Source organism: Lampetra fluviatilis, chromosome 4 (genome assembly GCF_964198595.1).
Source record: "Lampetra fluviatilis chromosome 4, kcLamFluv1.1, whole genome shotgun sequence".
Lineage (NCBI taxonomy): Eukaryota > Metazoa > Chordata > Hyperoartia > Petromyzontiformes > Petromyzontidae > Lampetra > Lampetra fluviatilis.
Genome location: NC_136278.1, coordinates 19478207 through 19502492, shown reverse-complemented (window position 1 = coordinate 19502492; position 24286 = coordinate 19478207). Strand labels below are relative to the sequence as shown.

The 24286-nt window shown below is 48.9% G+C and overlaps 1 protein-coding gene across 5 annotated transcripts in view; it reads right to left on the bottom strand.

The window, feature by feature from the left end:
- Window positions 1-4708: 4708 nt before the first annotated feature.
- Window positions 4709-24286, bottom strand: part of LOC144931634 (uncharacterized) — a 29517-nt gene continuing 9939 nt past the window's right edge. For 2 of the 5 annotated variants that reach the window (XM_078855731.1, XM_078855733.1), the window contains exons 2-10: window positions 23507-23629; window positions 21188-21346; window positions 19628-20140; window positions 19267-19356; window positions 17967-18047; window positions 15743-15844; window positions 13968-13994; window positions 13165-13356; window positions 4709-12658 (exon numbers count right to left, since the gene is read on the bottom strand). In XM_078855731.1, the coding sequence (XP_078711857.1) occupies window positions 12525-12658; window positions 13165-13356; window positions 13968-13994; window positions 15743-15844; window positions 17967-18047; window positions 19267-19356; window positions 19628-20140; window positions 21188-21346; window positions 23507-23594 (1386 nt within the window). In that variant the 5' untranslated portion in view covers window positions 23595-23629 and the 3' untranslated portion in view covers window positions 4709-12524. Of the gene's footprint in view, window positions 12659-13164; window positions 13357-13967; window positions 13995-15386; window positions 15845-17966; window positions 18048-19266; window positions 19357-19627; window positions 20141-21187; window positions 21347-23506; window positions 23630-24286 lie in introns of those variants that run through there. The other 3 variants (XM_078855734.1, XM_078855735.1, XM_078855736.1) reach the window with 3 other exon arrangements.

Here is a 24286-nt window from a genome sequence, read left to right as displayed (position 1 = left end):
ATATATAAGACACGTCTCCCACTGCAACCCCGTCAAAACGAGCTCCATCAACCTTTGAAACGTAGCAGGGGCCGCATTCAATCCCATCGGGAGGCAGTTGAATTGAAATAACCCCTGCGGCGTACGGAATGCGGTTTTCTCCCGTGAGGACTCGTCAAGGGGAAGCTGCCAAAATCCCGAAGAGAGGTCCAGTGTGGAAAAGAACTTAGCCCCCGACAATGCGTCAAGGGAGTCGTCCATACGCGGCAGGGGGTACGCATCTGCCACCGATATCTTATTCAATTTGCGGAAATCAACACAAAATCGCAAGTTGCCATCCTTTTTCTTAACTAAGACCACAGGAGCGCCCCATGGGCTGTTAGATGGCGATATAATGTCCGCAGCCAACATGTCTTCCACCGCCCCCCGAACGTGTTCTCCCTCCGCTGGACTCATCCGATGCGAATTTAACCGAATAGGGGCAGCGTCGCCCGTCTCAATGTGATGGGAAAGCAACGATGTGCGTCCCAAATCCAAATTGTCGGAGCTGAACACATCCGAATACGTCAGCAACAATTTACGCAGCGCATCACGTTGCCCCACGGACAGGGAAGAATTTTCGTCACATAAGGTAGCGATCCAACGATTATCCGAACCCCTTGGCTCGGAAACACCAGCGACCACTCCCCGGCGATGCGGGCAATCGTGCGTCGCAAACGCCGTAGTGGCATGTGCCACAACCGTACCGGCCGGAACACGGATGTTTTCCACCCCCGCATTAAGCACCTGTAAAACCGGTAATTGATCCGGCCGGACGATGGTCTGTGCCCCAACTAACGCCAATCCTGTTGTTATCGTGGCGGATGGCGACAACAAGACCCCTACTGCTCCTAGCCGATTGGGCAGGGGCTTCCGATACCGCAAGGGTATAAGCATCTGTGAACCAGGTGGGATGTCCACAGATGCGACGGACAGCGCCTGCACCTGTACGGCCGAAGCAGGTCGCCCCCAGGGCGACGGCAGAAACGAGATCCGACGGCCCCCCGGCAATTCAATACAATTCTCATTGATTTTAATCAAAATGGGCATCTTTGCCAAAAAATCCGTGCCTAGTAAGCAAGGAACCGCCAAAGATCTCGATATTAACACAACGCCCGAAGCCGACACATCCCCTATAGATATCTTAGCATCCACCTGGCCCACGATACCCATACTACCCCCGTTCGCAGCGACGCAAGACCCATAAACCGGACGCACAGCCCCCGGCGGAATGCCCAACAGATGGAAAATGACATCCGATATAATAGTCGCAGACGCTCCCGAGTCGACCAAAATGCGCACGTCCACACCTTGTATAGACCCCGGTACAGTGGACGAACCCGTAGCGGCCGCGACAACTCTCCGTGCCAATTTGCGCCACTGCGTAACTGAATGACAAGGCCCCGTCGATGGCCTTTCTTTAACAACAACAATAGGATCGCGCAACAAAGGTGGTGGGTGAGGTGTAAAGCCTTGCCGAGTGTCTGGTGCGTGCCGACATGCCTGTTTCGGAGGTTCCTTGGTCGGCTTGTCCGGTGTTGTGGGCTCCTGCTGCGGCGGACCCGGGAAGCGGGCCCAGCAATCTTTGGCGTAATGGCCCCTACGGCCGCAGCGGAAGCAATCGGCCTCGTTGCGCCGAAGCGCAGGTCTTGCATCCCGGCGGCCCCGTCCCGATGGCGTAGCGCGCGGCCCCGGCCTTCCGCGTCCCGACCATGGAGAGGAGGCGGCCGTCAGCTCCCGAGGACCCCGCTCATCCGGCACATAGATCGCCCTTGTGGGGTCCCACCCCATCGCGCCTCCTTCCTTGACGGGCCCACCCGTCCATGCCGCCACTTGCTTCCAGCGACGGAGATTAAACTGCGCATCCAGACACTTTGCTGCCGCCCGGGACGTGAGCTTCTCATGCCCACACACAGGCATGGGGATCCCCAGATCCCGAGACAGCTCCAGCATTTTTCCCAATATGAGAGGCTCAAGCAGATCCTGTGGCGTGTCAGGATATGCTGCCATGGCCAGCTCCAACACCGCACCCCTGAACGCCACGGGCGATTCTTCGGGTGCTCGTTGTCGTTGAGCGAATCGCCGATGCGCGTCGTCAGGTGGCTCATAGGCGTCGGCCATTTCCTCAAAAACTCCACATAAAGTCTTCTTCTTATCGGCCGTTATGGAACGGAAAAATCGAACAGATTCGTCGTCCAGTAGAGTCGGCAACACTTCCAAAGCCTCCGCATCGGTCCATCTTGCTGAACGAACCGCCGCCAAAAATCGGCAGGCGAAAGCGCTCCAATCGCCCCCGATAGAGAATTCCTTAACTGTAGTAAGGTGGCGACTCCGACTCCTCTTTACGCCGTCTTCCAATGATGGTTGTTCTGGAGGCAAATTCAAAATGGCGTCGGCCCGCGGCGTGGCCAAGATGGCGGTTTGGCGCCGCGGAGCGCGCAAGATGGCGTCTTCTTGCCGCGTGGCCAATGGCGGCGGCAGGGCAGGCAACGTGGCGGCCCGTGGAGCACCTTCTCGTTCCGTCGTCGTCCTTGGCGTAACGAGGTGACATAGATGCGCCAGGACGTCCTTGAGTGTCTCCAGTTGTTCTGCCACCTGTTGCCATCTTTGCTCAGCGTCCGATGTTGTTGACGGACCCGCCATCGCGCCGACATCTTCCACGCCTGTCCCCGTGCTCGCCTCAGCAGGGCTCTCCTCCACCACCCCAGCAGAATCCGTGGTCGGAGGGAATTCGTCGTCGTCGGACGAAGAAGCCGATACTGGCGCCGGGGGAATTTTCTTCCTTACTTGCTTAGACATGCCGTTTCACTTCTGACCTCAGTGTAATAAAAGACTTGACCACGATCTCTGGCTCAGTGTCCTTTATTCGGTCCGTACTGCGTTCCCACACGGCTGTCTCTCTTATTCTCTCAGTGCTGGTTCCGATGTCACTCCAGTCACCATCAGCAGCCCCGCTGCTGTTCTTGTCGCTCTTGCAGCCCCACAGCAGCTCCGCTACTGTACTCCCACACAGCTCCCTTGGCTGTTCCTGCTGCAGCTCTGACAGCCTCGTGCTGTCTCGCCTTCTCGTCGCTCCTGCGACTCTTGGCAGCCACCCCGCTGCCCCTCACACACAGCCTTACTGCCTATCTCTATCTGCAGCTTTACACCTCCCAGTAGCTCCCTACTGTTCCCGGGGTTGGCTCCCGCTTCGACGGTGCCCCCTCGGCTCGTACGCCCGCGTGGCCCCACACCTTTCCATTCACACCCCGACTGCCTTCTCTTTCCGGTTTACCCGCTTAAAGACCCCAACCTTTCACCCACGTCACCTGGCTCCGCCTCCTCGTGACGTCACATCCGGAAGGTCGCTTTCGCCCGCATTACACGTGTATGTGTGTTGAACTTTTTTCGCACCGTGTTTGCCAACCGTCCTAATCGATCAGTTTTATAGTTTGGATTTCATGACCAGAGTTGCACTACTGTGGCTTGTCTTTAACGTAATGGATCTCAAATGGATCTTCATTTATCTCTATGAATCTCTATGGGTTTACTGTGTGGTTCATAGTTTGGGGTGTATGGCCACAATCGCAACGACTGTGGTTGTCTTTAATTTTCCATTTAGATGTGTGCATCGGCCTGGTTATGTTCTAATGCGGTCGATGGTTGCACCAAGCCTATGGCTTAACGTAGTCACCAAGCAACAACCGTTCACGACTGCACGTACCATATATTTTTAGCAACAGATTTGAAAACACTGTAGATTACAGCGCAGGAATCAAAAGGTCAGATCCCGAGGCCGCTTCATTGAAATAAACCGGACATTAACTCCCAGGGACCGAATTGCCAGTGTTGTACAAATGATGTGCAACACGAGGACGCCGCAGCTATTAACGCAGCATCCACCATCACCGTGCTCAAAGCCACCAAGCGAGACCCACCATCGGAAGCTGCGAGTTTAACTCGATCAGTGGTGGAATCGGCACCACCACTCTGCGGAAGTCAACATCGGTTGTCCTACGTGGAAATGAGTCCCCGCCACGGGACTGTGGAATTTACACGGCTGGCGCAGTCAGGGCTGCGACTGCAAATGAGCAGCTTTCATTCTTTGGGGCGTCTGCTGTCCCTCCAGATCCGGGGAAAGAAGCAGAGTCTCGTGGAGAATAACGTCCCCCTGCAGATATTCATCCCAACCATAAACCCAAAAACACTCAACACATACGTTAATAACACGGCCTTAAAAGGAAACAATAGGTGACGTTTCGGGCAAGGTCCCTTCTTCATTGCATATGCGTTTATTTGCTACGAAGGGCCATTGCCTGAAACGTGCACATCTGGGAGGGAGAATCTTTACCTGAGTTTAACTGAAATTGAGTCTTGGAGAACGTCAATTGACCTGAGTGCTGAGGCTTTATAAAGTTAAAGGCCCACCCATCTGTCATTGCCAAACCATGTGTAATCGCACACTAGAATGGTAATACATCGAGGAAATACCCACACATGCGAGGATCTTAACAAGGTCAGCAGAGACACAAGCCCACTTGTTGTACTGCAAATTCCCGGGAAACTCGCCGTCCAGTGGGTTTGTAAATATCACAAGGTCATGCGATCAACCCACCCTTGCCCGCAAAGCTCTGGAATGTAATGGGATGTGTGCCACCACTCCCAATCAAAGACGCACAAAATAAATACAGACGTGGCCCGTGGTCGTGCAATATTTTTTGAGTTTTATTTCTCGAGCAATGAGTGAGGGGCGCTGATGTCAAAGAACAAGGCTCAGCCATTCATCGCGTGCACCATTGCGTCTTTGCAACTTGCGCGGCAACCCTCGCACTTTAAACAACCGCGTGGGCAGCCAGTGGCACTCACAGACATAAGAACCACATCTTCATGGTTCTTTCGGTAAAGTCACGTAGAAGGGAAATAATAAAAATAAAACATAATAAAATACAATTCTCACGACGTTTCGGCCACAACACAAGCAGTAGGTGAAGAACAGGTCTGTCGGAAAGACAGTGTCTGTCGGAAAGACAGTGTCTGACACTCTTTCCGACAGACCTGTTCTTCACCTGACGGCTGCTTGCGTTGTGGCCGAAACGTCGTGAGAATTGTATTTTATTGTTTTATTTTTATTATTTTATTATTTCCCTTCTATGTGACTTTACCGAAAGAACCAAGAAGATGAATCTCTGCAGTCACGAAAGCTTTAAATCGAAATAAGAACCACAGTGAACTGTTACTGGAGCCATGGTGGTAGGCGGCAGAGCCGGGATTAAGAAACAGCCCAGTTCATAGAGATCACGGGAAAACCGCAACGTCCTTGTTGGGGGTGAGTCAAAAAGGCCTGAATACAATTGTTTCAGTTACAAAAGCTGATGTTAGAGCTGTTGCTGGCCATTGGCTCAATTGACAGAGTTCACTGATCAGATGTAAACGATGTGAGCTGATGCCCACAACTACAGGACTGCACAGCGTAACCCGGAACACCGCCACAGGCTCCCGTGCAGATGTTACAGTTGCTGCTGTTATTAAAATCAAGTGAGTTTTAAGTAAGGCTCAGTTGGCCGATTCGTCACGTAATCTCAATCTTACCTACCAGATCTAAACATTAGTAGCGTTGCCTTTAAAATCAGCGGAATCACCATCATGGTTGCCAACATCATCGTTATCGCAACAAAGCACATTTCGCTTTCAACCAGTACAGATCAACGAGATTATCAGACAACGTTCCCTTGTGCGCACACACACACACACGTCGTGCATTTGTTGTTACTCACTCAATGCTAAAGATTCAAAAAAACGCACAATTGCTTGCAAAAACAACGCAAAAGGAATACATTTTCAAGGGAAGCGTTGCAAAGCTTGAACAAATTCACGCAACGTGATTTTTGTAAAACAGCTTTGTTTGGCGGAAATCATGTTGTTGAAATCACTGCTCATCACAAATTAACGAAGCAGTTTTAGTTCAATCGTCAAATTGAAAGCCAGCATAACTTCTTCGCCTCTTATTCTAGACTGTATACACCACACACGTACATATAATGGAGTAAAATTGTCTCCATGATAAAACCGAGCATTAGTCGGTGCTCATCTCTGCTGTTCATGAGCCAGTGGTATGACATTCCATGTTATTATGACAGGGTAGAGTCATTTCAATGATAGACAGCTGACGTCGCTGAATGAAGTGGCACTGGTTTAATCAACCCTGGAAGTCCAATGGTCGGCTAAGTTGACCCCAATTCGACCCCAACTGAAATTTTAACAGAGAACATTCTCAGCTAATATAAGATGTGGGCCTTTAGTGTCCACTTCAAAGCAGATGGAGCCGTTTGGTAAATCCTGTGGGGCTGTATCAGGAACCATACCTTCGATGCAAATTGGCTCTGGTAAGCGTTCTAACTGCTGGGACACCCAGCCATCCAGAATATCCTGGCTTGAATATACCACTGACATATGTAGTGTGTATGTTTGACATTGGCTATATTTACCAAAAGATTCATACTAAATATGTCGAAGTATTACGTTTCCATTCACAAAACAGCTTCGCCATCAAAACTTTAGTCGTGCTTTGCAACTCTTGCCTTTAAAATATTCCAAGGCTGTTTAGAGGCTTCTAGTAAGCAGCCTCCTATTTTGAAATACTACATTTAAAAATTTAAATTAAGAAATATCGGAACATGTTGTATAAATAGTTGTGGATGTGCAGTACCGTGGCTCATTCAGTTTTATTTTTCATTTTTAAAGGAACCATAAACAAGGCACAAGAAATACCCCGGGGCAGCCATCAACTTTGACGACACAAAATGTCTGCTTTTGACCAACAGGTGTTCAACGACATGGTCTTAAAATGTACCATGAACTTACGTCAAACACCAAGGGAAGCTTATTAAAAAAAAAACATCTCCCAGGCTAAGTGTGTTTAAGGGACTCAATTCTATCCAAGAGTGTATCTAAGATGCCCTCTGGCAATTTTATGCGTGCGAGGCCGTTCCAGATTCCCAAGTCATTTTGGGAATGTATAAACACATGGCTATATTTTACACCTCACTGTGGTATTAGTCATGTTGTCCGATGGAGATGTTATCTTCCAAAACACCTACAGGCGGCAGAGCCTCATGTCATGTCATGGAACGGCTCCGGAAGTTGACACTGCAGAACTACTGAGTCACTTTAACTGCTCCTCAAATCTAAAACTAGATGGCACTCGTTAATGCTCTGTAAAAGAGTGGTCTGTCGAATGCTAATCATCCAAGATATTGGTCCACTTTAGCCTCCAAATTAGGGCTACGCCAAAATAAGGAGTAACATTTACACTGGAAGATGTTTTTTGTGTTCATTGATGACTGGGTTAAGACCACCAAACTTTCTACACTTGAGATGGGGTGTTTGATCACGGGTGGGAGCCGGGGTTTTGAACCAAAAATCTCCGACATTGCCATTACAGTCCCATGAGCCGTCTGGCCACCTCAGCCACATTAAAAATTTCAACCTAAAAAGAAACGTGTGGCCCATTGCCAGACATAATATATCGGCATAAGGAACGTAAAACGAGCCATCTCAAGTTTATATTCAAAGTGAGGTCAATCCATTGCTCAAGCCAACTGTGCTAAATCCATAGCCGTTACCACCATTACCAATACTTAAAGCACCCACGTGTGCTATTGGCTTGGTCAGTGGCACGTGCAATGTGGCATCCCTCAATTGTGCATTACTGGTGGCTCAACCCATGCCTCGCTTTGTTTCGCTCCGCACGCAGACATTTTGCGTCGAGGGCACCAACTGGCAGCTGCCAAGGGCTTCTCTCCATCACAGATATTTAGGGTCCAAGCCTCAACACTTGGGAAAAAAAAAAAACAAGAGCTTCCGGCACTGCACTCCAGACGGCCAACGGCTACCAGTTGCAAGTCGGGACGTTCGCACACTGACGCCGCGACCGCGATTGCACTTACGCCCATTGGCAAGGTCGATACACAAACACGTTTCACGATTAAATGAAGATTCGGGGGGCCCGGTCCACACGCGGCACACTGTTACAGGGCGAACAACGGGAGTCGCCATCAATCTGGATGGCAACGTAATGCTACAGTCCCTGGCTACAAAAACGCAATAGGCGTGCGCAGCTTGATTACCTGGCCGCAGACGTGTGGCAATGACACCGGAACACGATGGCATATGAAGTGACACTGCCCTAGTAAGGGACATCACATCGTTACCTCGTTGCCCAATACCAAACGACGATCAGGGCCAATCGCTAGCTTGAACAGGCGTTCCGTCAAATGAAAATCGCTCTGTATAGTCGCTACGTGTAGACCGGGTTATTATAGTCTAACACGCTAAATATGCAATGGTATGTTTATCTAACTAAATTAAGGCCCGCCGCACACTGCATACCGGCAGCTGCTAATAAACGGGATGGAACAAACGATCTCGTGGGTTCACACAGAGAATTGGGGGCCACTGCAAAGGATCGTCCCGAAGTATAACGGTGCATTCTCCATCAGAGAGTTTCATAACGGCTGGATGCGCAAGAAGGTAACGGTGCCCGCAAGCACCCAGGGCTGCCCTTGGCAATCGCCGGGGAGCCTGGGTTCGAACCAGCGAACCCCCTCACAGACGCACAGAGTGGAGGAGCCACTTTGTCCGAGCTGTGAAGCTCCCAGATTATTCCGGGGCAGCACTGGTGCACGCAGGATTTGCTCAGGCCCGAAGTAACGGTCTCATCAACTGGACACGACCAAACACGTGGGGATGAATTTGTGGTGGCTGGACATCCCCACCTAGCACTGGGTCAGTCCTGTGCTGGCGTTTATAGGTGTTCGCTAACGGCACTTGCCCCTTCAAGGCTAAAGAGATCTTTGTGTGTTTGTGAAGGTGCATTTACGTGTGAGAATGTTTATATTTGACATATACTGTACATGAGCGAGTATTGTATGTCTCTGTGTGTTGTATATGCATGTGTGTATGTACGGCTTGTGCGCCTGTCTGATATGTCAGCAGAGTACGTGATTCACTGTGAGGACAGACTTTAGTGGGGGAAACCTTGCTCTCACGGGGACCTCACAATTGAGACATTTTTTTACATACAACTGGCAGAGAGAGCAAGGATTTTTTTCGTTTATAATAGACGTTTTTTGGGTTAGATCGCGTAAATGTGTTGTTAAACCCGCCACCACCCGACAGTCAATTAGTAAGGTACATAAACAAAACATGCCAATTCGTTAGTAAGTCCCCACAGGTGTGCTGCACTAGTAACGAATTGGCATGTTTTGTTTACATGACAAACCTTTCTAATTGGCTGTCGGGTGGTGGCGGGTTTAATAACACATGTATACGTATTATGGATATTAGTCGCAAAAGCCTACGTGTTAAGCCGATTCTTTCGTTTGTTTACATGGGCCATCCAATCATCAAGCACGTTTACCCTCTCTCCTTAACCCAGCTCGAGTAACGCATCCTCCTTGTTGGGACGATGACAGTGGCCTCCATCCCTCCACAGCAGAACTCTCGGTCAGTAGCGTTCATTCCCCATCATCTCATCAAACAGGTTGGATTACACCTCACTAACCCCTACCTCGTGGGGTTTTTAAGCAAGCTACCCAACTTCACGTTTGGGCAAGTTGTGCATCGTTTTGTTCACTCTTTGATTCATGCAGTGGACAGGGTGCGATTCGTTTAAACGTGGGTGGTAATGTATTAGTTTTTTTTAAACGCACACAGCTAATCCGCAATAATCCCCATTTCCCAACGTGTTCTTCCCTCGCCCCGAATTCTCCCAAACACCCCCAACATTTTGAGGTGTAAATTAATGTAACAATAGCTTAAAGATCCTGCTACGATTCTCCGGGAACCACCGTGCCCCGTAAGTAAATGCTACGGTTACCACCTGATACACTTTTAATTCCTACAAACACCTGCACAAACCCGGGTGGGAGAAACTTTACCGGATTTTAACTCAAGTGGGGTTTTCCTGGGCCTCTGCATTTGACTTCCAAGAAATTAAGCCGTTTGAAGAGGCAGCCTAAGCCAAGACAGCATTCGAACCTCATCCCCATCAATAAGGCACTGAGTTCCAACCACCGCTTGCTGCACCAACACAGCATCACCGGATAAATGGGAGTCAATCAAAACAACTGCGCGAGTGATAATGGCTAGGGTGGGCAAACGGGGGCGGGGGTAGGATAGCTAAGGAAACCGTAGTCAACTCACAACGCGTAGGTTTTCGCAGTTATAGAGCTCTCCCAACATGTTTTTGGGTGGTGCCGCGCACTGTTTGGCACCACGTACGACAGTTCTCTCCACGTGGCCGGAGGAGCTTCTTTATGCAGTGTATGGTAAACCTATGATGTCCGACGTTTCACGACTCTGGCTGGCAGCTTCTTCAGGAACAGACTGAAAAAGCTCCCAGCACATGTACCGAAATGTTGGACACCGTGTCGGACAGCATGCAGCATGACCCGAAAACACTCCGGAGAGCTCCAGTTATCTTGTGCTCTTCGCTTCTTACAATTGCTACAGCATGGGTCCAATTGCCTGATGCCAATTAATACCAGCGTACACCCAAATACCCGCATACACTCGTCCTGCTCATGATGACCCAACCGGGGAAAGGGGGCGCAACAGTAAACCATAGCCCAGGGGCTCGATTCCTCCGCACGACTTTTACCGTGGCCACCGCGAGCGAACTCATGGTGCTGCCACTCAAGTTGCAAGCAGCGGCGCGGAGCGAGAAACTCACGCTCGCTGACGCTGTGGCTCCCAGCGAGCACCGGGGTTGCTGACGGCTTCACAATCAGCACCAGGGTAGATATGTAGTTGAAGAGATGGGATAATTTGTTAAAAATATAGAAATGTTGTCTTTTCTCTGAATTTTTGCCAGACTGTGTTTCATGTCAAGAGACAACAAATCCGTGTAAAACTGCTGTACAGAGTTGCATTACCCTGTGTTCAAAGAATGGTCAGCGCAAGAAGATATCACAGAACTATTTCAGGTGAAATCTCTCTTCAGGTGACCTACACTCTGACGCAAACAATACTACAGAGCAAAATTGTCGGTGCTTGGCAGTCAACCGATATTTATAATTCTCAAAAGTTAGAATTTACCTGAAATTCCATATTAAGTTGACCAGTCCGAGACCACCAAATCATTACACTTGAGAACCTGCCTCAGTCAGAGGTTGCCGCCAGGATTCTAACCCACGGCCTCAGCGTTGCCAGCATAATACTCTGACCTCGAAGCCACCTGGCCACCTGGAGATATGATAATTTTCAATTGCCAGGTAGCCGAGAAGGAGGGAAGTGATAAGCTTTCATATTAAACTATTGGAATGACTGCCTTAAATCATTGGTAAGAGTCCATGACAACAAAGGTTTTGGAGATTACCATTATGCTGCAGCAGGGAAGGGCTAGCACCAATAAATTAACAAACCTTTAAATCGTACGCTCCTATCTCCAGAAAATAGTCAACAAGTGCTACGTTCCCCAATGCCTTTATGACAGCATGCACCACTCACCTCCTCCAGTCTACTGCCTCGCTTTCTCTAGTCATCTGTCATTGCCATAATACTGACCCGAAATCTGCACCTTGGATATGTGCATTGGTGTCTCATGGTTTCCTGGTGGTGGTTAGGAGAGGGGATTGGCCGAGCAGGGGGGTTTACAGAGCCGGGCGTTTTGGATCGATTGTGAAGGCTGCGGGATTGCTTGTGAATACGGTTGGCTTTTTGGGGAGGAAGTGTGGGTTTGAGAGATGACAATTGACTGAACTTACAAGGGTCCATTAGAATCATACGTTTGGATTAAGGTACAGGTCAAGTGTCCATACCTGTTAACCCCCCTTATCAGTGCCTAACCTTATTGTAGACCACTTCAGACCTTATTGGTCACCCCGTGCCCTAATAAATCTCAACATTCATCCTACAAAGTCCCATCACAAGGAAGAAACACAAACAGATTATGTTTTTTGGCCGGAATTGAAACGGCTGTACGCCGTATGGACTTGAAAACTAAATTTCCCTGTACAAGAATATGGGGTAAACCATATGGGTTGACAGGTATGAGTGTCACTGGTATACCTCCATGTCAGTCTTATGTTCAGGTTTAAGGTCAAGGCTCTGGCCTAATTGGAATTGCAGCTGCAGTTTTAAGTCAAGGGTACGGTCAATGACATTATGTATAATAAGCTCAGGGCTAATTGGAAGATAAGGTTTGGTCACGGTGCATGAAACAGCCCAAGGTCGTGATTTTCATTTATTTTGTAATGTGAACCAGTGCAGTAAGCTAAGAAAAAGATTAACTTACTCTGATTTATGCAACTGGCCACAGAACTGTGGTTAATGTCAAGGTTAGGGTCACTGATGTCACTTACTTTAAAGGTTATGGGTCGGATTTAGAGAACAATCATCAGTACAAAGGTCAGAGAACGTGAAGACAAGCCAGGGTCAGGGGTCATGGTTGGTCTCACAGCATTGGGAAAGCCATGACCACCGGGCTACCACCACCACCGAGCTGGCGCTGGCGACTGCCGCTGCCCCTAGGCCTGGCAGACGACGCCCACGTCCTCGTCGTGATTGCAGTCGCTGATCTCCCAGCCGGAGAAGGCGCAGTCGGACAGCGAGCGCTCCGAGCCGTCACACTCCAGCGCGTCCATCCAGACGGGGCCCTCACCTGCGACGCGGCATACACGGCGCAAATGACGCGGTGTCACTCGCGGTAACTGTGGCTGCAGCAGCTGTGTACATCGCCAGCAACGCTGATCGCCAGTCATGATGTTACCGACGACCTGATTGGCAACCGCGGCAGGATTACATGCTGCCAGCATATCTACATACGGTATTTACACCATCTCTAGAGCGTGAAGACCATTATGAGGAAGCTATGCCTTATGCATTCAAAGCTTTACAGAATTGTTTCCGACTTGAGTCTACAGTTCAGTGACAGCCAGTTACAAGAACTCCCGGGAAACTCGCACAGATTTCTATATTAAACCTTCACGGGCAACCAACACGAGCGAACTGGCCAGGCGACCACCCCACCTGACCGTCTGAAGCAGGACTGCGAGACTGTCCAGCCCACGAGACTGTGACCATGCCAGTCTACGAGACAATGGGGCTTCCAAGTCCACGGGTTCGTCTGTGCCCGCGCCCCCGCAACCCGCGTGCCACACGGCTCACCCTGTCCGTATCGAGCGCTGTCATGGAAGTTGATGGCACCACGGTGGCCGAGCGAGCGGCAGGCTACGTCCGCGTCGGCCAAGTCGAACTCGTCGTCGCACACGGTGCCCCAGATCCCGTTATGCAGCACCTCCAGCCGGCCCTCGTGGGGGCCTGCGCCCCCAACCAGGCGCACGCCGCACTCCGCTCCACCTGACGAGCGAGGTGTGCGGGGGGGGACAGGAACACGGTGGAGAGGCCGGGGTGACGGGGGATATGGAGAACAATGGGGAGAAGAGAGAGCGTTTGAGAGATTTGTAGGATGCCGCGTGGGGACCAAGGTTGAATGGAACATGGTCGAGATGGGAACGCATGGACACGCGTATGTGATGTGGGAGTACATGGGACATTGGGATACGAACGATGTGGTGATACACGGAGACATGAAGAATGTGGGTGAAACATAGGACACACATTAAACCCGAAGCAGAAACACCTCAGACATGAGATCAAAATTAAACATGGGGGATATCTGGTGACAGGAGACACGGCTGGGTTGTGTGGGATACATGGGATGGACACACAAGAGATACATAGGACACATGAGGGACACATGGAGATACAGAAGCAGCATATTCATTGGGCCAGTGGTGGAAATTCTACTTTCCCTTTGGGGTAACAAGTGACTCTGTCAGACAGCTACTGTTGGCATCCCACGAAGCTGTAATTATTTTAAGATCTCGCCACCTGCTGGCTTCAGGGCACCAATGGCATAAATAAAACCACGCACACACAATACAGAATCAACACATTTTTCATCTCACCTGTTTCTCCCTTCAGCCCAGGTGGCCCTGAAATGAAGGCCAATAGCAATTAAGCTTAATTTAAATCAATGTCCACATTTCATTCATTAATTGTACTCACACGGTTAGTACCCTCCAGGGGCTCACACGGATTGGGTAAAGATCGGGGAAGAAGCCAGCATGCCGAACAAACGCGTGCATGAAACAGCAGTTGAGGCCTATGAACACCCGGATGCAAACGGACTGTGTTTTACAGGAAGGCAGTGGGTTTTTCTGCAGCGCAGCCGATGGGCCAGGGGGTGCATCTGGCGAGAGGCACGGTTGGGGAATGTGCTGCAAACAAAGCAGGCAGCGCTGGAAGCAGGGAAACCTTACTTCTGTATAGTAAAACATGTTGTCTTTCGGTGGTCGAAAACACATCAGGGGATTTGTGTCACTTGCGCAAGAGATGGATTAAATGCATCTTCAAAGTTGATCATTTTCATTGTTTTACGAGTAAAGTAACACTTGCAACTAGGCTTGAGACTCAGGAATGCGTTGATGTTGTTTTCCAGCTGAGTCACCCTTTTAAAAGAGCTTCTTAGCTCAATGGGGCTTCACTCGGGGAAATTCATTTCTGATTCAGACTTCTGATTCTAAACATAATTTCTTACTCTTGTGATTGATGAGGTTACATGGCCTTTAACAGTCCACCTCACAGCAAACATCATGCTTTGGTAATTCTTTGCATAAATTGCCAGACAATGGTAGTGGGAATCAAACCATCAACTCCATATAAACTTGCAAGTGCACTCTGACCACCAGGCCCAAGGCTGTACTGTTGGCATCATCTTACCATGGAATTCAGATAAATGTCAGATCCTCAAACAATGTCTCTACTCGGATGCATTGTTATTTTTAAACCCATAGCTTCTCGTCAGAAAAAAAATATTCTTTGCACTGAAAAACAAAGACAATTTGCATCCACGCCTTCAAATGCTCTCAAAAGTGGGAAGCTTGAGTTACGCGATGTGAATATGGGAGTGGAGGGAGGCAAAGATGAGAAAGGAAATAAGATAAATGAACAAATATCCCTATAGAGCAATGTGCTTAACCAGAAGGTAATGGAGACACACTGATGTAGGCATTCATGTAACGGGACATTGCACTGCAATTATTTAACGAAACCACCCACTTGCAGCACAAAGATCGGGAGCTCCCATTGATCCTCACCATGAGTGGGCCACACGATGCAAAAAGTTGTGGTTTGAGCTGAAAGTCGTTTTCATGTATTTCGGAAAGTATCCCACCAAAATGTTTTCCATTATAATAATTAAGTGGATTTAATTCCAAAGATGTAATTATTTAATAACATTTACATCCTTCATGAAGGTTCTTAGTATTATCTGTTCAGCTTTGAAAGTGCTAAATTAAATATACTTTATTCATGGTTTGCAGCATGAATATTAACACTGTAGTTCTCACTCTGACGCTAACTATAACCATGAATAACACAAATGGAAAAAAATTATAGGACGACGCCATCGGTCAGAAGTCAACACAAAGCTCTCTCTCATTAGTCAATCTTGGTGTTGCTCATATGCTTAAAACTCTGCCCATCGCTTTCAAAATCGAACCTAAATCGTTTCAGAGATGAATGGAACGCGATGGGGGAAAGTGTGTGGAATACATTCTAAATCACAGGGGAAAACGACCGTTAAGCTCCCAAACCATCGTTTTATTTGCACCGGAGCTATCAAGCAAGTAGCAGTGCCACCTCGACAAAGCGTGCAACGTGCGACGCTCGGTCCCCTTACGAGTGACGCTGGCGGGGATGGGCGCAATCTGGGTTTGCATGTCGACAAACTCGACTCTATGTTCTTCGGTCACCGGTTCGAGCCCCTGTTCTGACAGCGGGGCTGTGTAAACAGGCAGAGCATTCACGTGTTTAATGTTTGTTTGTCTGTGCGTGGGTCGGTCTGTAAATTCACCCCCAATTACTTTCAAGGGCTATCATGACGCCTGCTAAGGTGGCTCCATTCTGACAGGAGGTGGCAATCCACTCCAGGAAGCTGCTGCAGTACAGATGTTGGGTTCTCTTTTAGAGAACAGTACCAACATGTTAAACAGCGCACTATGCAAGGCACTGCTGGATCCTAATTCTCCATGACATAATGTAAACGTACGACCCTTTGACACTCCGCCGCTGTTCAGTGCGGGGTTAGCAAAGGCGGGGAGCATAGAGTGGGAGCATAGTACAGTAAAACAATGGATTTTGCTGTACTGCCCTCTGCTGTCCACTGAATTATATATAAGGCATCATTGCATATTTAAATCCAAACCACACATGCCAACAGTGAGAGGCATTTTGACTTAAAACTTTTATGACTGCAGGAATTCATATTCCTGGTTCTTTCGGTAAAGTCAGGCAGAGCGATGATGAAGACCGCTTGTGTTGCGATCGAAGCATCGTGGTTTTTTGCTTTTATTTTTTATTTATTTTTCAATATAAATTTTATTTTCATTTTCTATCTACATGACTTTATCGGAAAAACCAAGAGAGGCATTGTAAAGTCAAACGCCTTTTTACAACCGGGATCGGGACTCTATGCTGCTATTGGCGTCAACAGAACTGTCACAGCTGTAGTGTACAGTTATAATCTTTGATTGTGATCATCAGCACCACAACGTGGGCATTTCCCAACCGCAAGTGTGCAATCAGAGATTGAGTGCTATTTCCATGCATGAGTGACATGCGAGTGTTTCTTGTACGTTGCAGTTTCCTCCCAAAAAATATCCAAATGGTATTGGTCAAAAATCCCACTTTCCCAGGATCCTACTGAAAGAGAATTGTGGTTGTTATTTCTCCTGGCAAGAGAAAACTATGGAATCCTGCAAAGGCAGCTTGTTAAACCTAAATGCGATTGTTATCTACGATCCCAAGATCCTTTGTGGGCTTTCGGCCTTTTGAATTCGCTTAAAAGTTAGGCTTAACTTTGTGGAGGTCTGTCTGTTTTTCTAAACATTGGCTTTCGACAATGTGATAAACACCACTCATTCATCATGAGTAATCGCATATTCAGCTAATCATGCCTTTGCCAACTGAACACAGCACAGGATTGATTGAGCATCTGCTGCTGAAACAGAGCCACCTTGACAGCTATACTGCAGTGTGTAGTCTATGAACAAATTTTTCTGAAAAGCAAATGTTAAAACACGACATACCGTATTATGTTGGACATCACGATTTTAAATTCCTTAAGTTAAAATATTTCCACGTACGATTGATGTGTGGGACTGACGGCTTATAAGCTGTGTTATATTTCACAACTTGTTAGTAAGAGCGCTGCTCTGCGCTTGTTACTTCGCGAACGCCAAAACGACTCTCACATTGGCTCTCGTCGTGTTAGTGCTCTGCATCCAAAGCCATTACTGAGCGAGCGTGAGTGGGAATCGAATCATCCGAATGAGATTAATACACAAAGTCAACATCCGGCAAATGTTACTTTCACAGATGACAAATCCCATTAAAAGTGTCTCCCTACTCAATTAAGTGTGGGATGGAGTTCATTTCTCTTCATGATTCTGAGCCAGTCGTGGAAATTCCACATTCCTATAATGGAGGGGGGGTGGGGGGATCAGCCATTCCAAACGATGACAACTGTTGGCTTTCCACAAATTTGTAATAATTTTTACGGACCACACAGCTAGAGATGGAAATATTACATCTCATGGTGGCATCCACTAGATCTTCAGGAAGATCACCATTTACTTTCCACAGAGTGGTACTCATTTTACCACCCTTGGAGCGGTGGCAAAGATTGGGATGAATCAGTCCCTGAATGAGATATAAATTTACCGTCTGCCAATTGCGAGTCGGGTACTCTCACCGCAATGCCACGTCGCCTTGCGCCCACTTAGCAGAGCGCCGGCCACACACAATTCAACCCCACTCCCCATCCCTCCGAGCTACACTTCTCGTAGTCGCTACAATGGACTAGGATCCCCGTTAGATGTGGATCAGCGATTCCTTTCTCTTACCTGGCGGCCCAGCCATCCCTGGAGGACCCATGGGGCCTCGGAGTCCCATCTGTCCCTGGGGGCCCGGGAAGCCCTGGGGTCCTGGAATACAGTTGGATACGAAAGAACGTTTGTCGTCATCCGAGACGAGATACGAAACGAATGCAACCACAGCTGGTTCAAAACCGAAGGGCTTGGTTTGTTGGCAGAATAAATAAATACAATAAACATTTCACACCTGTTCTTCAACAATTACGATGCCTTTAGCAAGGACATGCATAATTTTAAAATCTTGATGTTTAAAGAATTCAGTGGACTTGCACATCTTATAAAATAACGATGCAAGTAAATAATAATTCTCAGCCCTTCATCAATCCACTGCTGCATGAAGGTGTCCCCCTTCCATGTCAGTTGTGCCATTGTTATTGAATGAAACTGGTAAATGTACACATGCAGCCAATTCACCGTGAGAATGCGACAGCTGAAAGAAGGACACACGAACCCGGAGCCTCACATATCGGTTACACGTGTTCTTCAATAGAACATGAAGTTCGGGTGCCAGCCATTATGAGCTTCTTAACACGTAGGCCCTGTTTGATTGTGAAAATCCGCAGCTGCGACACCTATGCACGGTGCTGGATGGAGGTCAGCAGGTTCCACAGTCGTTGCTCATTGCTGCCAGACCCACCCCCCAGTGACCACAAAGCCAGTGGGCTGAGTCTATTCTGGCCACAATCACCTTGCGAAATAGCACAGCTGGCTGTGGTTTGGCAAGAATCTAAAAAAATAGCTAAACCAGTTTATTTACCAGATAAAACCCACTGAGCTATTAGCTCATTTTCAAAGGCGACCTGGCCACAAATGATAGCTGAACGAAGTGGCTTATCATGTGGAAATTTATAGCAGACAAATAATCTAAACGCATGTTATTAAATGTGGAGGGAAAAAATACTGGAGGAACTGGATAAAAATTACCGCGACAACACGGAGAACATGCAAACTTCAAATATACAGGCATCAGGGTTGGGATCGAACCCACGACCTCCTGCATACTAGGCAAGGGAGATAACATTTTGCAAACGCCGGCACCCAAATGGAGCGTCTCCCTGTTCAAGTAAGCGAATGGCAGTGTTCACCTCCAATAGCAACCCGAAGCCAGTGGTGGAAATAAAAAGTCCAGTGGTGGAGGCGGCGCTGGATCAGCAGTGTGCATTACACCCACTGCCGCGCGTTATCGCGCAAACTAAAGCAGTCATTTACCTCGAACATACGGAGAGGCAGCCTAGCGGTGTGAAAAACGAAGCAAAAACACGCAGTGTACCTCTCTCTCCAGCATCCCCTTTGAAACCCTGCGGTCCCCTCTCGCCAGGGAGACCAGGGTCCCCTCTGTCTCCTTTGGGCCCAGGTGGTCCTGCAGCCAAAACCATAAGATGCACAGATCCATTCGTTAAGCTGTGGGATGCTGGGTGCAGGTGTTGAGAGTGAGGGATTAGATTCGGAAGCCAGGAGGGACCGTATTCTGTGCTGATGTAGTTTCATTTAACGGTGCGTGTGAGAAGTCTGGCAGTGGCATTGTGGATCACCTGGAGATGTAAAGAGGCAAGCGTGTGCACGCACGCAAGCCGTTACACGCGGATGTACGCATGCATGCACGCGCATCTCCCTCATCCATCGGCCCTCACCTCTCGCCAAGGTCAAGTTCACCGCTCCCGCCAGTGCGGCGCTCCAGCGGTCGACGGCGCGCACCTCCTCCACGTCATCGCGCAGCTCCGCGACCCCGTGCCGCACGTCCCACACGGTGGCTGTGAGGTTGGCGATGCGCGCCGCGAGCGCCGCCGCCTCCTCGCGGCCTCCGTCCTGTGCGGCCCTCGCGCCGTCTCGTGCCTCAGCTCTCAGCTCCGCCAGCGCCGTGTCGAAACGTCGGGCAGCGACGGCGGCGTCCTCCCGAGCCCGCACCAGCCGCTCCTCCGTCGCCTGCGCGAGCAGCGCCAGCTGCTGCAGCCGCATCGTACGCGTGCTCGCCGCCTTCTCGGCGACGGCGAGGCGCTCAGAGACGCGCGCCACGTCGTGCCGAAGCAAATGGACGGCGCGCACCACGCTGCCGCCGCCACCACCGCCGACGCCGTCCAGGGCGGCCGCTTGCTCTGCCGGCGCCCGATTGCCAGCGTCGATGGCGTAACGCGATGACAGCGAGACTGGTGGTGGAGATAACAGGGGGTGGGTTGGGGGAAGGTGATGGTGCCATCATCGGCAATTATCAATCCACTGCTGGATGAAGGCCTCCACAAGGCGTCACCATCTCTCGCGATCCTACAGTGTAGTAATCCACCTAGTACCTACAGAGCAGCTGATTGGTTCAAGAGTTCAAAACAGGGTCGGTGGTTGACTTATTATCATCATCCTCATATTATAATTATTTCCACTGGTGTTATTGTCAACATCCTATTTTTAGTGTCATCATATGATGGAAATAATTATCATCATACTATTTCATCAGCAAAATTAGTCATTGAACCGTCCTCTGTCATCTATGCTCCTCACCTTCAACAACCTGTATTGACCAACATGGTCAAGTATGGTAAAATAATCCCCTATGTAGAGAGACCCTCATCCAGTAGTGGATTTGCAAAAGGGCTGTAAATTATTGGTGATGTGGAATTTTCACCCCTAGATTTTACTCTTCCTCTGGAGTCGAGACACAAGTAGAACTTTGTGGGAATTGGCCGATCAACAGACACACACACTCCTCTTTTGTGAATGTTTAATTTATACCCCTAGTGTGGGCGTGTATGTGTGTGTCCAAGTGCATGTACTGCATATGCCTGTGTATGTCTGTGTGCCCGGCCTTCATAGGTCCTTGCTAACAGAACCCCAACAGACTTGTTAAGGCTGTACGGGGGATCTGTGTCTTCATTGTATAGGAGTATGTACAGTATTGGGGAGTGGTGGCGTGGTGGTGAATGCACTGCTCTATGAACCAAACGAACTGAGTGCGATTCCCGGCCATGACTAACATTGATAGCGAATATCGGAACCGGTCCTGAGCTTCCCCTGAAGTTGACTCAACCTTAAGTGAGTACCTGGTGCGGTGTGTAGTAAACATCAGCACTGGGAAGACAAAGACGGCCACACGTGGTGTGCTGTTCCAGCCTTCATAGGTTCTCGGCACTTGCCCCAACAGCCTGTTAAGGGCTATATGGGGGATCGTTGTCTATGTGTGTGTGTGTGAACGTGTGTCATACCGGTGGTGAACCAGAGTGTGAACTGCACGCTGCAAAGGAGGTACAGCAGCAGCACGGCCCACTTGAGACAGCGTGGGCTCTCCATCCCCGAGCAGCACCGCTGTCTTCTGCATCCTTCGCTTCCTCCTCCCAGCTTCTGCTGCAACCTCTCTTGGGAGCCTACACAATGCGCGCACACACACACAGGCATACATTCAGATTTAAGACAAGGAACCCCTGTATAGCCTTAACAGACTGTTGGGGCAAGTGCTGTTAGCCGACACCTATCAAGGCCAACACGGCACACGAGGGAGTGGGTGGCCAGCACTTTGCCCAGCCACCTTCGTTTCCAAATTGGCGATATTTACACATTTGCACCAGGTACTAATTTGAGGCTGAGTCAACCTAGGGCAGGCCCTGGACTGGTTAAGATATTTTGGCTGCAAGTGGGAATCGAACTTGGCTTTCCGGGTTTGTACTAATCACTGCAACACAATGCTCCCTGCACACATGGGCCTTAATTTGAACTTTGTCTGTCCGAGTCGGTAACCCGGAAAATACTTTCACGTGAAGAATGCTTCTTGCTATGGCTGTGGCTTCTTGTCACGTGCCACCTATTCCAGTCTACCACCGACCCAGATATTATTCAGTTTGAATTAGGCTGTAAATATACAATTACACACACGTTCACACACTATGTATGTGGACCTTCTCTCGCACTGTATGTAAGGGGGCCATCCATTTAGTACGTACGCAAAAATCTGTCAAAACTTGACCCCTCCCCACCTCCCTGTATGCACGCGTACTTTTTACACCCACCCCCCCCCCCGAATCCTATAGAACGGCTGATATTTAATCCACGCAGAAACGATCAAGAATTAATAATATTAACGTGTCTAAGCAAACAGAGAGTCCACCGCCGGACGATCATTTGAAGGCCAATGTAGACAAAAATTATCGAGGCTTCACCGCCCCCCCCTCCCCCATTTCCTATGCGTGCGTACATTGTCAGTAGACCCCCCAAACGCAAGCGTACGCATTTGGGTTAACCCCCCCCTCCCCCCTCCATGCGTCCGTACTAAATGGGTGGCCCCGAATCAGGAGTGCGGGGGAAGGACAACAATCGAAACACAAAAAATAATTTACGGTACACGTGCAGTAATAGGGTACACGTGCAGCCCTGACATTTCATGCTTAGGCCACTGCTGGCAGAAGGGCCTCCACTAGAGGAGAGATCTCCTTTAAGAGGGTATTTTGCCATACTTTACCTCCCTGGCCAGGCATCTTGAAAAGGTGTGAGTACCCACACTTTACCCCACCACATGCCACATGTTGATGGACTAACTGTATTCACACACAGTACCGAATAGAGCGTTCACGGCTCTGTGGGAAAATAACCTTGTACGTGCTGGGTCGTTTATTTAATTATTTCAACAATAATACTGGGTTTTCATGTGCCAGTTATTTTAGTTGTAGAGCAATTGGGCTGCACATCAAATGCGCCTGGGAGAGTTAAAACAAAGTGCGGGCGGGCGATGTTCGTGCACTCAAAACACAGAGCCACGTGTCCCGAAGTCACTGGGAAGGCAGCGACGGCGAGCCTCTTTGGATGTAGACGAACTCCGTCTACCTTCACGAGAAGACCAAATGCACACTCCTGCCATCATCAGCCATGATCAATCCACTACTGGATAAAGGTTTCCCCGCTACGTAGAACATCTCTCAGTCCTGCGATGTAACAATGTGATGCTAGCAACTGCACACGAGTCGACTTCGTCGCTCCATCTCCGCGGTGGATGGCCTCTCAGGCGAGTTTCCTGCTTTGGCTTCCAGTGATCTGCTAGTCTCACCCACTGGCAATCATCTCTTCCAGTGACCTGTCCTGCGCCCAAGACTACTCACTTTTCTTAACAACAAGACTCATTTAATCTACTTGTGTTTTCTAATCCACATGTTCCTATTTCTGTCTATCACATTAATCTCTCAATACTTCTTTGATTTTTTATTTATTCGTTAATGTGTATGTTTCTCATCTACATGCCATAGCGGGTGATATGCACTCATTAATGAGCAAAGAGAGAACACATTAATATTGTATAAGTATGATTGAGACCTCTGGTTAGAGTGCTCAACTCACATTCTCAGGGGTCAACAAAATAGGAACCAAATTGTGGGATATCAACAGTGGCTGTCCCGTGGTTAGATTACACCTCCTCACCCACTCCCAACTTACATAAAAAATATTTCCCTAATTTTCTTATCGTGCTAACAGAAGCCCGAGTAATCCGCAATGAGCAATCACAGGAGGACTGTCTCTAAAATAACCCTCCCGGCACGTACCGTTCATGATTATGGACTCCGTAGCGGAGAACTTGTCAGAGGAGCCGTCATGGTCCTCTCCGGGCTGAGAGGCGAATCGTTCCCACATGGCGGCGCGCGTGTCCCTGCGTACCGCGGTCAGTCCTTCGCAGCAAAGGGGAGAGAGATACCAGAGTCACTCAGCATGAGAGTTGGAGAATCACATTGAGATTACAATTGGCACAAGGTGTCCACCTACATACACTGTACACCTGGCGACTCAACGGAGGCAGTATTCCTCTCCTGGCTACTAGCCGCGTGCTGCCCACTCCAGTCTTCAAGTGACCGGGTAAAAAAAAGGGTAAAGGTCAAAAAGGGATGCTACTGTGTGTAATAGCTAGCCCACTGGACCCAGGATATATTCGGTGAGAACTCGAGTCGTGTATGGAGGTGTACTGCATCAATAGCACAGTTGCTGATCTATTCATTGCAAAGCTGAGATTACCGTGAGCATGAAATGATGCATCATGCCGGCACCATCATTGGGAGTGCGGCAGGAGCACGGTGCATTCCCTACTGCGGCATGAACCCACGACGTCTCGAGTTGGATTTCCAGCCTTGGCCACTAATATGAGTGGCGAGTGATATCTGAACAGGTCCTCTGAACGGGTCCTGGATTCTACTCACTTCACCACACCACACTGACCGACGCGTGATAAATTATGGTCAAGCAAAACGGCACGGAATGGGTAGGCCTTCACGAAGCAGTGGATTTATAAAGGGCATCAATTTTTTAAATTAATATTTACTATTAATTCGTTT